The sequence below is a fragment of the Canis lupus genome, chromosome 1, assembly GCF_011100685.1.
Source record: "Canis lupus familiaris isolate Mischka breed German Shepherd chromosome 1, alternate assembly UU_Cfam_GSD_1.0, whole genome shotgun sequence".
NCBI classification, from domain to species: Eukaryota; Metazoa; Chordata; class Mammalia; order Carnivora; family Canidae; genus Canis; species Canis lupus.
The window spans coordinates 38,032,118-38,044,674 of record NC_049222.1 but is presented as its reverse complement, the minus strand read 5'-3'; the positions used below and the strand labels follow the sequence as shown (position 1 = coordinate 38,044,674).

Sequence of the window (12,557 nt, the reverse complement as noted above, 5' to 3'; positions counted from 1 at the left end):
AAATATATGTATAACATAAATATTATATATATATATGAGATGCCATCATAGAACACTGAGTTTATTTGAGACCTTATCATAGAACACTGAAAACATTTGTATACTTTTTTTTAAACTACATGTAAATGATGTACATCGGGCAGTTTCTATTGAGTTTACTGTGTTAACACGACATAATTTTAAATGACTAATTACTTAGCATGCTTATGAAAAAGGACACCTCTATTATTAAAATAAGTATAGGGGGATCCCTGGGTGGCGCAGTGGTTTGGTGCCTGCCTTTGGCCCAGGGCGCGATCCTGGAGACCCGGGATCGAGTCCCACGTCGGGCTCCCGGTGCATGGAGCCTGCTTCTCCCTCTGCCTGTGTCTCTGCCTCTCTCTCTCTCTCTCTGTGTGACTATCATAAATAAATAAAAAATTTATTTAAAAAAATAAAATAAAATAAAATAAATATAAATTACCAAGTTACTCTAGAATATAGTCATGTTCAAACTTTAATATCTTCCACACCTGAATTCTAGATCAAGATAACTAAATGGCCACATAAATTTATATCCTCTCCCTCCCACAACCATGCTGAAGGGATAATAAAAAATGTTTTTTTTAAGTAACAGCATCAATCACAATTACAAAGGATCAAGGACAGTGATTTGAGCAAATACATAAATGAGCATAATTATGTAGACAGAACCCTGACTGTACTTCCACCATTTCCGCAGTAACAGGTGGTGCCCCTCCCATATGGGCCCGAAGGTGGAACTCTGACCTCTGTGACTTCCTGAAGTAAACAAGGCAGTTTCCCTCCCCAGGGGAGTCAGTGGGCAGAATTATGACCTCTATCTTTCTCCTGCAGTAAAGAGGAAGTGCTTTCTGCATTAGAAACTGTAAAATTTGTAGAAACTGTTGGAGGAACTCTGATTTCTACACTCTACCCAGGCAGGAATGAAGCAGTATACCACCTCCTCCCCTGGTGGTGCTCAGGATACTGCAGGATTGAGTCTTATCATCTGGATAACAAACAAGAGTGGCAGAGAGAAGTAGCAAAGCACAGGCTTTATAAACTAAATTAACATTTGAAACACAGCCCACAGAATGAGCCAGGATGTGTACTCTGAATCTAAACAGGTTGACTACGTGCTAAAATAAAAAATTTAATTAGAAACTAGTCATAAAATAGAACACTAAAAATGTCCAGGAAACTGTTCAAAATTACTCATCATGCAAAAAACAGGAAAATCTAAATTTCAATGAGCAAATACAATCAACATAGTGCAATGCCAAAAGGACAGGGAATGTGGAATTTTTAGTTAAGAAATTTAAAGCTGATGTCATAAACATGCTCCAGGAAGTAATTATGACTACTCTTGAAAAAAATAAAAAATAGAATATCTCAGCAAAGAAATAAAAAATGTAAAAGAGGAAATAACCAGAAATTTTGAACTTAAACAAACAAAACCTTCATAGGGAAAGAACAATAGCAGGATATAAATGGCAAAGAAATTAGAGAACTGAAAGTTATTTTAATAGAAATTATGAGCAACAAGGAAAAATAGATTTTTAAAAATGATATGAACCTCAAAGATCTGTGAGACAATGAAAGAAGATATAACATGCATGTCATCAGGGTCCCCAAAAATGAGGAAAAAAGAATGTGGAGCTGAAAATATATTTAAATGAATAATGGCTGAAAACTTTCCAAATTTGTCATAAGATATGACTACAGTTTCAAGGAAGCTCAGAACATCCCAAAGAGGATAATCTCAAAGAAATCTACACCCAGACACATGAAATTCAAACTTCTGAAAACTCAGGACAAAGAAAAATGCCTTAAAATTCAGCTAGTGAGAAAAAGAACACTGGATTGCTCTTCAGAAACCACAGAAGCCAGAAGGATCCAACTAGTTGTCAATGCTGAGAAAAAGGCCTGCCAACCCACAACACTATATCAAGTGTTATGAAATAAAACATTTTTAGACAAGGAAATGCTTGGGTGGCTCATTCAGTTAAGCATCTGACTCTTGGTTTCGGCTCAGGTCTGATCTGAGGGTTGTGAGATTGAGCCCCATGTCATGCTCTTTGCTCAGCATGGAGTCTGCTTGAGTTCCTCCCTCCTTCTTCCACAGCCTTTCTCCCCTGCACTCTTTCTCACTGAAATAAATAAGTTAAAGAAAAAAGACATTTTTGGACAAAATAGTTAAGATAATTTATCACCAAGAGACCAGTACCAAAAAAGATGGTGAAAAGAAATTAAAAAAAAAAAAGAAAGAAATGCAATAAATCTTAGGACATCAAGAATGAAGAAAGAGCAAAGAAAAATATAAACACATATGACTAAATACAATAAAGTATTCTTCGGCTTTTGAGCTTTAAAAATTACATTTCACATTTAAAAGCAACATTTATGAGCAGGTTCTGAATATGTATAAAGAAAATATCTAGATAGCTATGCTATAAAGAAAGGGAAAGAAAGGGCCTCAAATCATGGAAGAGTGTCTATATTCCAATTTAAGTGGAAAATGCTGCTATTACTGGTTTATGATAAGCTAAGCATGTATATTTTAATCCCTAGTGCAACCTCTAGAAAACAAAAGACCTCTACTCTGAAAATTATAAAACATTGATGAAAGAAATTGAAGATGACTCAAACAAATGGAAAGATATTCCATGCTCGTGGATTAGAAGAATTAATTTTGTTAAAACGTCCATGCTACTCATGGCAATCTACAGATTCAACGCAACCCCTATCAAAATACCAACAATGCTTTTCACAGAACTAGAATAAATAAATAATAGTAAAATTTGTATGGAACCACAGAAGACCCCAAATAGCGAATGCAATCTTAAGAAAGAACAACAGGGCAGCCCGGGTGGCTCAGTGGTTTAGCGCTGCCTTCAGCCCAGGGTGTGATCGAGTCCCACGTCGGGCTCTCTGCATGGAGCCTGCTTCTTTTTTTTTTTTTTTTTTTTAAATTTTTTATTTATTTATGATAGTCACAGAGAGAGAGAGAGAGAGAGAGAGAGAGAGAGAGGCAGAGACACAGGCAGAGGGAGAAGCAGGCTCCATGCACCGGGAGCCTGATGTGGGATTCGATCCCGGGTCTCCAGGATCGTGCCCTGGGCCAAAGGCAGGCGCCAAACCGCTGCGCCACCCAGGGATCCCCATGGAGCCTGCTTCTCCCTCTGCCTGTGTCTCTGTGTCTCTCATGAATAAATAAGTAAAATCTTAAAAAAAAAAAAAAGAAACAAAGAAAGAAAGAAACAAAGAAAGAAAGAAAGAAAGAAGAAAGAAAGAAAGAATGAACAACAAAGCTGGAGGTATCACAATCCCAGATTTCAGTAGACTGCAATCTATGGAAGTCAAAACAGTATGGCACTGGCACATAAATAGACACATAGATCAATGAAGTGGAATAGAAAGCCCAGAAGTAAACCCATGCTTATATAGTCAGTTAACCTATGAGAAAAGAGGAGGCAAAACTATATAATGGGGAAAGGATAGTGTCTTAAATACATAGTGCTGGGAAAACTGGACAGTTACATGTGAAAGAATGACATAGGATGACTTTCTTACATCATACACACAAAAAAATTCTAAATGGATGAAAGACCTCAAAATGGATTAAATGTGAGACTTGAATTTATAAAACTCCCAGAGGAAAATATAGGCAGTCATTTTTTTTACTTCAGCTATAGAAACATTTTCTGGATATATCTCCCAAGGTAAGGGAAACAAAAGCAAAAACAAACTATGGGACTATACCAAAATAAAAAGCTTTCCACAGCAGACAAAACTATAAAAAAAAAAAAGGCAACATACTGAATGAGAGAAGATAATTACAAATGATATATACAATAAGGAGTTAATATCCAAAATATACAAAAAATTTATAAAAGTCAATAACAAAAAATAAATATTCCAATTGAAAATTTGACAGGGACTCTAAATAGATATTTTTCCAAAGAAGACATACAGGTCAACAGACATAGAAAAAGGTGCTCAACATCACTAATCACCAGGAAAATGCAAACCAAGACCACAATGAGATATCACTTTACATGTGAAAGAATACCTAGGATAAAAAAGACAAGAAATAAGATGTGTTGGAGAGGAGAAAAAGAAACCCCTGTGCACTGTTGGTGGGAATGTAAATTGGTGCTGCCTCTGTGGAAAATAGTATGGAGGTTAAAAAATTAAAAATAGAAATGCAACATGATCCAGTAATACCACTACTAGAAAAACAAAGAAAACAAACACTAATTTGAAAAGATATATGCACCCCTATGTTTATTGCAGCATTATTTACAATAGACAAGATATGGAAACAAAGTATGTCCATCAATATATGAATAGATAAAGAAGATGTGGAATACACACACACACACACACACACACACACACACAGAGTGGAATATTACTCAGCCATAAAAAAGAATGAGATCTTGGCATTTGTGGCAACATAGATAGACCTAGAGGATATTATGCTAAATGAAATAAGAAAGACAGATTCCATATGATCTCACTAATACATGGAATCTAAAAAAACAAAACAAATAAACAAACAAATAAATAGAGTAGAAAGAGACGCATAAATACAGAGGACAAACTGGTGGTTACCAGAGGGGAGGAAGTGGAAGGACGAGAAAAATGGGTGAAGGGGAGTGGGAGATACGGGCTTCTAGTTATGGAATGAATAAGTCATGTGGGTAGACAAAAATAGTACAGGGAATATAGTCAATGATATTGTAACAACATTTAAGGTGACAAATGGTAGCTACACTTGTGGTGAGCAGAGCATAATGTATAAACTTATTGAATTGCTGCTATCTTACATACCTGAAACTAATGTAACTTGTGTGTCATCTATACTTCAATAACCTTTTAAAAACCTGTAGATTGGACCAATATATGAATATAAGAAATGTACCTTTAAGCAAAATGCCTGAAGAAAGCATTTAGAGGACTATAGCTTCTTACATTTTTTTACATACACTAATGAATTTCCTAAGAGGATGGGGCATGGGATGCTCCAATCTCAGGACTCTAGAGAAAAATGAAGCAAGGACAGGTGAGAATAAACTGTCAGGGTTTCAGATATGGTGTAGAGTAAAGGCCTCAAAATGAGTGTTTTTAACGTTACAACCAAAAGATACTCAGGTATTGTCTGTTGTGTTCTAAAACAAAAAAGTATTATCTAAGTACTCCATATGTAAGCAAATTATCATTCATATAACAAAAGAAAATAGACCTCAATATTTAAAATTACCCAAAATATACAGCATATATATATCCTATATAAATAAAATTCTAGATTGCATATTCCAGCTGAATTAAAAATGAATCAAAATAAAATACTCAAGAGAGGAGAAGGTGTAGCAGGATAATAAGCACTAAACCCTTTTTTATAGAGAATATAGGATACATAATTATAAATGTGTTCAAAGATAAATACCAATAAAAATGTTTATTCAAAAAGCATATATGCCAAGGAAATATTAAAGCAAAAGAATATTAGGTGGATCTTGTTCTAAAAAATCAAAACAAACGATAAATTCATAACAATTAAGAAAAGAGTGCTTGGATTGCTAAATTGGTTGAGGGTCAAACTCTTGATTTCTGCTCAGGTCATGATCCCACAGTTGTGGGACTGAGCCCCACATCAGGCTCTGCACTGGGTGTGGAGCCTGCTTGGGATTCTCTCTCTCTCTCTCTCTCTCTCTCTCTTCTCCTACCCCTCCTGTCCCATAATCCCCCTCACTCTCCCAAAAAACAAAAAAGGACAAGAACAATAGAAGAAAATAGAATCCAGAAAGAAACACAAGTCCATATTGTAATGTAATGTATGATCAAGTGGTTTTTTAAATTAGGAGATAAACGGTAAACCGTTCAATATATAATCCTGGGGCAATTAGCTGAGACTTCAAGTAAAAAATAAACCAGGTCTTGCAGTAGATAAACAAATCAAAGGACCAATGTTAAAACATAGCTTAAAATAATAGATAAATAAGGGGAAATATTTTTATATTCTTGAGATTGTGATATATTACTTTATTAATTTCTAAAATTTATTTGAGAGAGAGTACATGGGTAGGGAGGAGGGGCAGAGGGAGAAGAAGTGAAGCAGACTCCTCACTGAGTAGGGAGCCCCATAGGAGGGGGGGGATCTACGCCAGGACCCCAGGATTAGCACCTGAGCCAAAGGCAGATGCTTAACCGGCTGAGCCACCCAGGCCCCCAGTGATATCTTACTTTAAATCACATAAATATCCTACACTCAATAAAGAAAAATAATGACATAATTGACTAGATAAAAATTACAAAACTCAATTTGGATGGAAGATGTAAGGTTAAAAGAAATTTCAAAGCACTTCTACACCCACATTATGTGATTATCTGCAACATATAAAAGAACACTTGCAACTGTAAGTGTTAACAAAACCTTAACCTGTTTTATAAGTAGGCACAACATAGGCAATTCAAGAGGTGTATAAGGGATATACAGATTTGACGTGATACTGGAGGACTGTGCATCAGAACTTGGTAGGAATTAAGCAAGTTTGAGCAAAGGACACACAGCAAGGCCATGTTGCAGGAGCAGTGGGACACAGCATTGCCACCATCTCTATATGTCCCTTCATCTTCACACCTTCACGTAAGAATAGTTGCTGGGCAGGAAGCACCCAGTGCATTGATCAGGTGCTTTTCCCCTGGTGCTAGTAAGAGGCAGAGAGAGGAAGGATCTGTTCCTTTGGCTTTCAGAGAGGAAGGCAGTAGCAATGGGAAAGAGGGAAGGAAGGAATAAATGAATGAGAGGACACTAATAGTGTTGAGAATGTACTCTTTGTCAGAACTTTCTCTAGATTCTTCTACATGGTCCCCATATTTTATTTTCATCTGTATTCATTCCATGTCATATTTGGTGTCTATTATCTTGAGTGATGTGGTCCCTTTGCCTCTGTGTGCAATGGATCCTAAAGAGTCTGTGGACCAACGAGTAGATTTAGAAATGCTGAGAGCCAGTCAAGCTTTTTCTTTTTTTAGTATCACTGAGCAGGAATATGGTCTGGCACTTCAGCCACCAGCATCAACAAATTGCTCACAAAAATAATCCACATGTAACAAGTTGTATCTCAGTGCTCAACAGCTTAGTGGCAGCTCCTACAAGCCATTCCTCAGGTGAGATGAGTGAGCAACCAGAAGAAGCCACTGGACATCAGGCGCCTCTTCTCCCAAGGACTACCTTATCTAGACTCCTTAAATGGTTGGTTCAGAATGAAATTTCAAATTGTATTAAAATATTTTTTAAAATTCTGAATCCAAGTGGGTTTGGGCTTATGAGGAATCAGTACAAAGAGAAATCAGTCACAGTTTCCTTGTAAAATGGAATGCAGCGTTAATAAATGTTGGCCTCTGTCCAAAAGGAAATTTGCAAAGAAGGATGGATGTCAAGAAACAGAGAAAGTAACTAACAGGGTTGGTTTAATAGTCTACTGATGCTGCTTTGTAATTCTTAATGGTTTTGAACTCACTCCCATCTCAAGTGTAAGCAAATGTGTGGAAGGGGAGAATGGGAAGCAAATACCCAGGCATGTGAGCTCCTCATTCTTCCCACATTTGCCTTCACTCTGTAATCTCTCAACCTTATCCACAGTGCATCCACCTTCTAATACCCTATCCTCCTCTCACCCCTTAGTGCACATTAAAACTTTGAACTCTTGTCTGACAAATCTGCCTTCTGATTGGTAAATACGGAAGATAAAGGCATTTAGGAAATCATTTTCTCTCCTCATAAAGTTTTGACTTTCAAAGTCTATTATCTTGCAGTGAACATCAAAACACCAAAAGTCCTATTTTAGAGATCAGAGGCTAATATTACCTTCTTTACTTTTACCTTTCTGTTGTAATGAGCCCATCAATTCCTAAGCATTGGCTTTTTAGTATTCCCCATCCCAAGAAAAGTGAATGGCTCTGGCTCACTGGGGGAAAAGTCATGCTCTTAGATATATAGAATGGAATGATTAACTTTTCATACTCCCCCCACATCCTCAAATGTTCAAAAGCATTCTTCTTTAGTGACCAAGATCAGCTTCATGGGTATACAACCTGTATAGTTACAAGGAACATCACACTAAGAAGGAGCCCGTTTTTTTAAGTGTTGCTATCATCTAATAATTTTTTAACAAGGAGCCCTGCAAATAATATAGCTGTCCCTGCCTCTGAGTCTGGGCCTTTAGAAAGACCACTCCATCAACAAAAACTCAAAGGTGTTTCATAGTCGAGTGTTGCTAAACGTGGTGTGAGCCTACTTGCCTTATTAACTAGGGGATTTTTAATTCTCTATTTCTATTATTCCTTTTGCTCCCTTTCAGGCAGAAGCAAAAACTTTTTGTCATGGTAAGATTTGTTAGCATGAGAAGAAATCTCAAGTTCAGGGCAAAGATTGGGTGGGACCAGGCCTCTCAGTAGCAGCAAATACCAGGAAAGAAAGAACAGACCATGCTCGAACACTCCCTCTGTTCAAGAGTTCATATCATATCACAGAGAGAGGAGGAAAGAAGAGAGCCCTGTGCATCACCTACCTCCCCAGCCCACCTGCCTGGGAGGACAAAGAATGCAGAGGACCACCCCTCCATGTTCCAAGATACACCAATGTAAAGAGCATGTGGGTGTCACAAGACAAACAACGATGTTTGTTATTGGTCCCAAATTACATATGTAGGGCACGTCTTCTAAGTAACTGCACAATTGATGTCCTGTATAAACTGCACGATCTTGTATTAGCCTAGGAAACAGCGTGTAAGACAAATATATGTCAATATGAAGGACACATTTTAATGCACATGAATGTGAACTTACTTACCATCCAGTAAAGTTTCACAATATACTTTCCATAGCTATTGAATAAAGGCACATGACCTTTCACAGCCTTGCACAGAGAGTAGATGTGTTCCCAGGGCTTCCAGGTAAGAAGAGGAGGTTCTGCTGCAGTCCCTTTAAAATAATTGTTCAAAGTAGTTCCATTGAAGATCTTCCACACTGCATAGATTTCGCTGATAATCCATCTCATCAGCTAGAGACAAAAGCCACTAATGTTAATCAAGTGTTTTCAGTTGTTGGTATGTAATCTAGGAGGGAACCAGTCAAAAATCTACTTCCAATGGTAATATTAAATTCTGCACATAACATGCTCCATATTTTGATTTCTGACTTACAGAATAAAGTTGTATCTATTGCCTTTGTTGTCAGGAAATATAGTCACAGTACAAGTGAAAAAGACTTAACGCTAAATACACTCTTAGGGAAGAGCTGTTATCCAGAGTAAACTATCAGCAATTTGACATTGACCTCCTTTTGACATTGATTTTCATTTCAGCTTTGAGGGGGGTGGGGTGGGGCGGGGAGACTGAATGCTTCTGAAAGTTGTCATAATTTTATTTTGGAATTAACTTTTTATAAATGATTAAGTTACTCATCTGTAAATGTTGAGAAGTTTGAGAAGAAAATTATCTCTTTTATGTTGATAGGATCAGCTCGACAATGAATGAGATATGAGAAAGAATTAAAATTGCACACACATTTAAATATTCCCTAAGTCTCATATTTCATATGCCAATCTGTACATACAGAAATGCTCTAAGTAAAACTCCCACTTGCAGAGTTTTCAACAGGCAGCAAGGCACAGTGGGGAGCTGAGCTTCAGAGCAGAAACAGAGACCAGAATTTGGATCTTTCTTCATATCCTTCTGCTCTGGGGCATGTCATTTCACTGTCTCTAAATTGCAGTTTATGTAGTGCAGTCTGTAAAATGCAGATTATACTATCTATTTTTCAGCATTTTATAGGTAATAGAAATAATGCATTAAAAATCTCTGCGTCACAGTGGGTGTTAAGTAAGATATTACCCTTAGTAGTATCGGATTTCTGAAATAATCATCTCATGTTTAATTGCCTGGTTGATAAGAAGATTAAATACTTGAGACTAACCTTATAAGATTCATGTTTTCCTTAATTTACATTATCTAGGACATTTCTTCAAGTTTAGTTTAGTTGAAAAAGGTAAATCAAATATCTTCTTGTATGTATATCTGGGAATTTTGCTATTGAATATTTTATACTTCCTTAAAAAAATGAAAAGCTAAAGTCTATGCATGCTTTGGATCATCAGATGAGCATATTTTAGCCTAAAATATAAAGTATAAAACAATTTAGAGATAACATTACACTAACCCATACAAGTTGAAGAAATCAATTGTTTTTGTTTTTAAAGAAATCAATGTTTTGACCTTAATACTGGTCAAGATATTTAAGATAAGAAAGACAAAATGTTTGAATCAATAATGACTATTCTGACTGGGTCAGAATTTTTTTCTGGAGGACACCTGGGTGGCTTAGCGGTTGAGCATCTGCCTTCGGCTCAGGGAGTGATCCTGGGATCCAGGATTGAGGCCCGCATAGGGCTCCATGTGAGGAGCCTGCTTCTCCCTCTCCCTGTGTCTCTGCATCTCTCTCTCTCTCTCTCTTTCTGTTTCTCATGAATAAATAAATAAATCTTTTTTTAAAAAAGAGGACGAATTTTTTTCTGGGAGAAAATAATTTTTAAAAAATTGCCCTGCTTCTGATATAACCGCCTTAGGGGAGTGGAACAGGTCTGTTTCTGATGGGTAAAATCCAGAGTGGAGAGATGTTTAGGGGAGATTTTCCCTGCATTAGCAAGCCAAACAACATCAGGAAAACCTGCTCTTGAGCACAGTACAGAGCAAGTTCCACAGCAACTTGTCAATTGTTAGGCATGTAAAACAAGAGCAGAAGTGCTCTCAGATTATGAGATCCCAGCTACCATAGGTCTGTGGGAAGGAGAATAGGGCACAGCAATGCTAATACATTTTCCCACCATTAAACTCAATTGAAGAGGCTTCTCTTCCTCTTTGAATATCTAGTGTATAAAATCCTGAGTTATATCAAAACTTAGAGGTGAGCAAAGGAATTGAAATTGACCGTCGGAATTGTTTGAAGCAGGCCTGTGAGTTATTCTGCAATCACCTTCAGTTAAAACTTCCCTACATACCTCACTGCAGAGTAAATGTTCATTTGCTGAAAACAAGTCAAACAGGATTTCATTTTTCACAACTACTGGAGCCTGAAATTAAAATATATATATAAAAAGGAATATTACTTCTTAGGAAAAATAAAGGAAATGTAGCTGAATGAAATAAGAGTTTCATGTGATATAAACAAGTCAAACCTGATTTAATTCCTCACAACCAGAAGAATTAAAAGAAAAAAAAAGCTCATTATTCCATAAAATAACCCTGTTGGAGCTACAGGTGACATTCACTTAATAAGGTAATGCCTATCAAACACAGCATTTTCATATACAAATGAAATGTCGTAAGATATAATATATGCAGATAATCTCAGCATGCATACACACACAATCTCAGAGTTTAAAAAATGAATTGATATTTAAATTAACCTTTCAAATTAAACCTGAAGCTTAGTTAATACATGCTAGCAGGAAAGATATCTTCATCCCTTTGATAAAAATATTAGGTATGACAGGTTTTTAAAATCTTGGCCAATTTCAAATCCTCTTATATTTAAAAAATATCATTTGATGGTCATTATTTAAGTGGTACATACCTAAAGATGATTTTATGTATTTAGACCACTAAGGAATAAACATAATAAGGGAAAATATGATTCACAACAGGTTTTTAAAATTCATTAAAATTCATATCAAGCTTATATACTTAACATATAAAATTAACATAAATCTGGTTTTGATTAATAAAACATTTTCATGGAAACTAATACCACCAACTACTCTCAATCACATATGGTAAGTAGCATCTTGAAAACTCAGTAAAATATTTTATGTCCGAAAAATTAACCCAAAACTACCTTGAAGGCTTGAATTGAATCTTATGTTTATAATTCATGATTACATATATATATTACATATATATAAATTGCATAAAATATTTTATACAAAAATACATATTTAAATTCCAGTTTGGCTAATTGCACTTCTAAAATGCCCATACTCTTTGGCAACATTAAAATTGAGTATAGATTAAATAAATGTTGAATAACTAAAATTTGAGGAGTGAAACTTAATAGTTGCCTACCAACAAATGTAAAGTAGAAACTGACAGTGTGTAAAAAACAGCAAATATTAAGTAGAAGTCTCTATGGAGGTCTCTATTCCCTATGCCTGTACCCGAGACAGAATACATCTTTGGACATCTTACGTCTGTTCAATATAATCAACGTTCAAGGGCCTGAGCAATCAATACCGGATTCTCAGAAATAAATCTGATCATTCCCTTAGTGGTCAGGGCTTGTTAACCTCCTCAGTTGGAATAGTCCATGTTGATTTTGGTTATCCTAAATCCAGGCTTTTTAGTTTTTTCATAATTTAGCTTCTCTCTGACTTAAATCATGTCCACTTGATTTCACAAAAGACTTCATCTTTTGCTTAGAGTAGAATAGAGTAAATCTCACACAGAAAGGTCATTATTGTTTTGCTAAATTTTTATCTAACCTTTATATATGCC

At 36.1% G+C, this 12,557-nt stretch overlaps 1 protein-coding gene across 3 annotated transcripts in view; it reads right to left on the bottom strand.

Moving 5' to 3' along the window:
- The window catches only part of ADGB (androglobin), a 162,651-nt gene that overhangs the window by 119,639 nt on the left and 30,455 nt on the right, over nt 1-12,557 (bottom strand). For all 3 annotated transcript variants that reach the window (XM_038526280.1, XM_038526278.1, XM_038526279.1), the window contains exons 4-5: nt 11,066-11,137; nt 8,861-9,070 (exon numbers count right to left, since the gene is read on the bottom strand). In XM_038526280.1, coding sequence (XP_038382208.1) covers nt 8,861-9,070; nt 11,066-11,137 — 282 coding nt within the window. The remainder of the gene's footprint in view (nt 1-8,860; nt 9,071-11,065; nt 11,138-12,557) is intronic.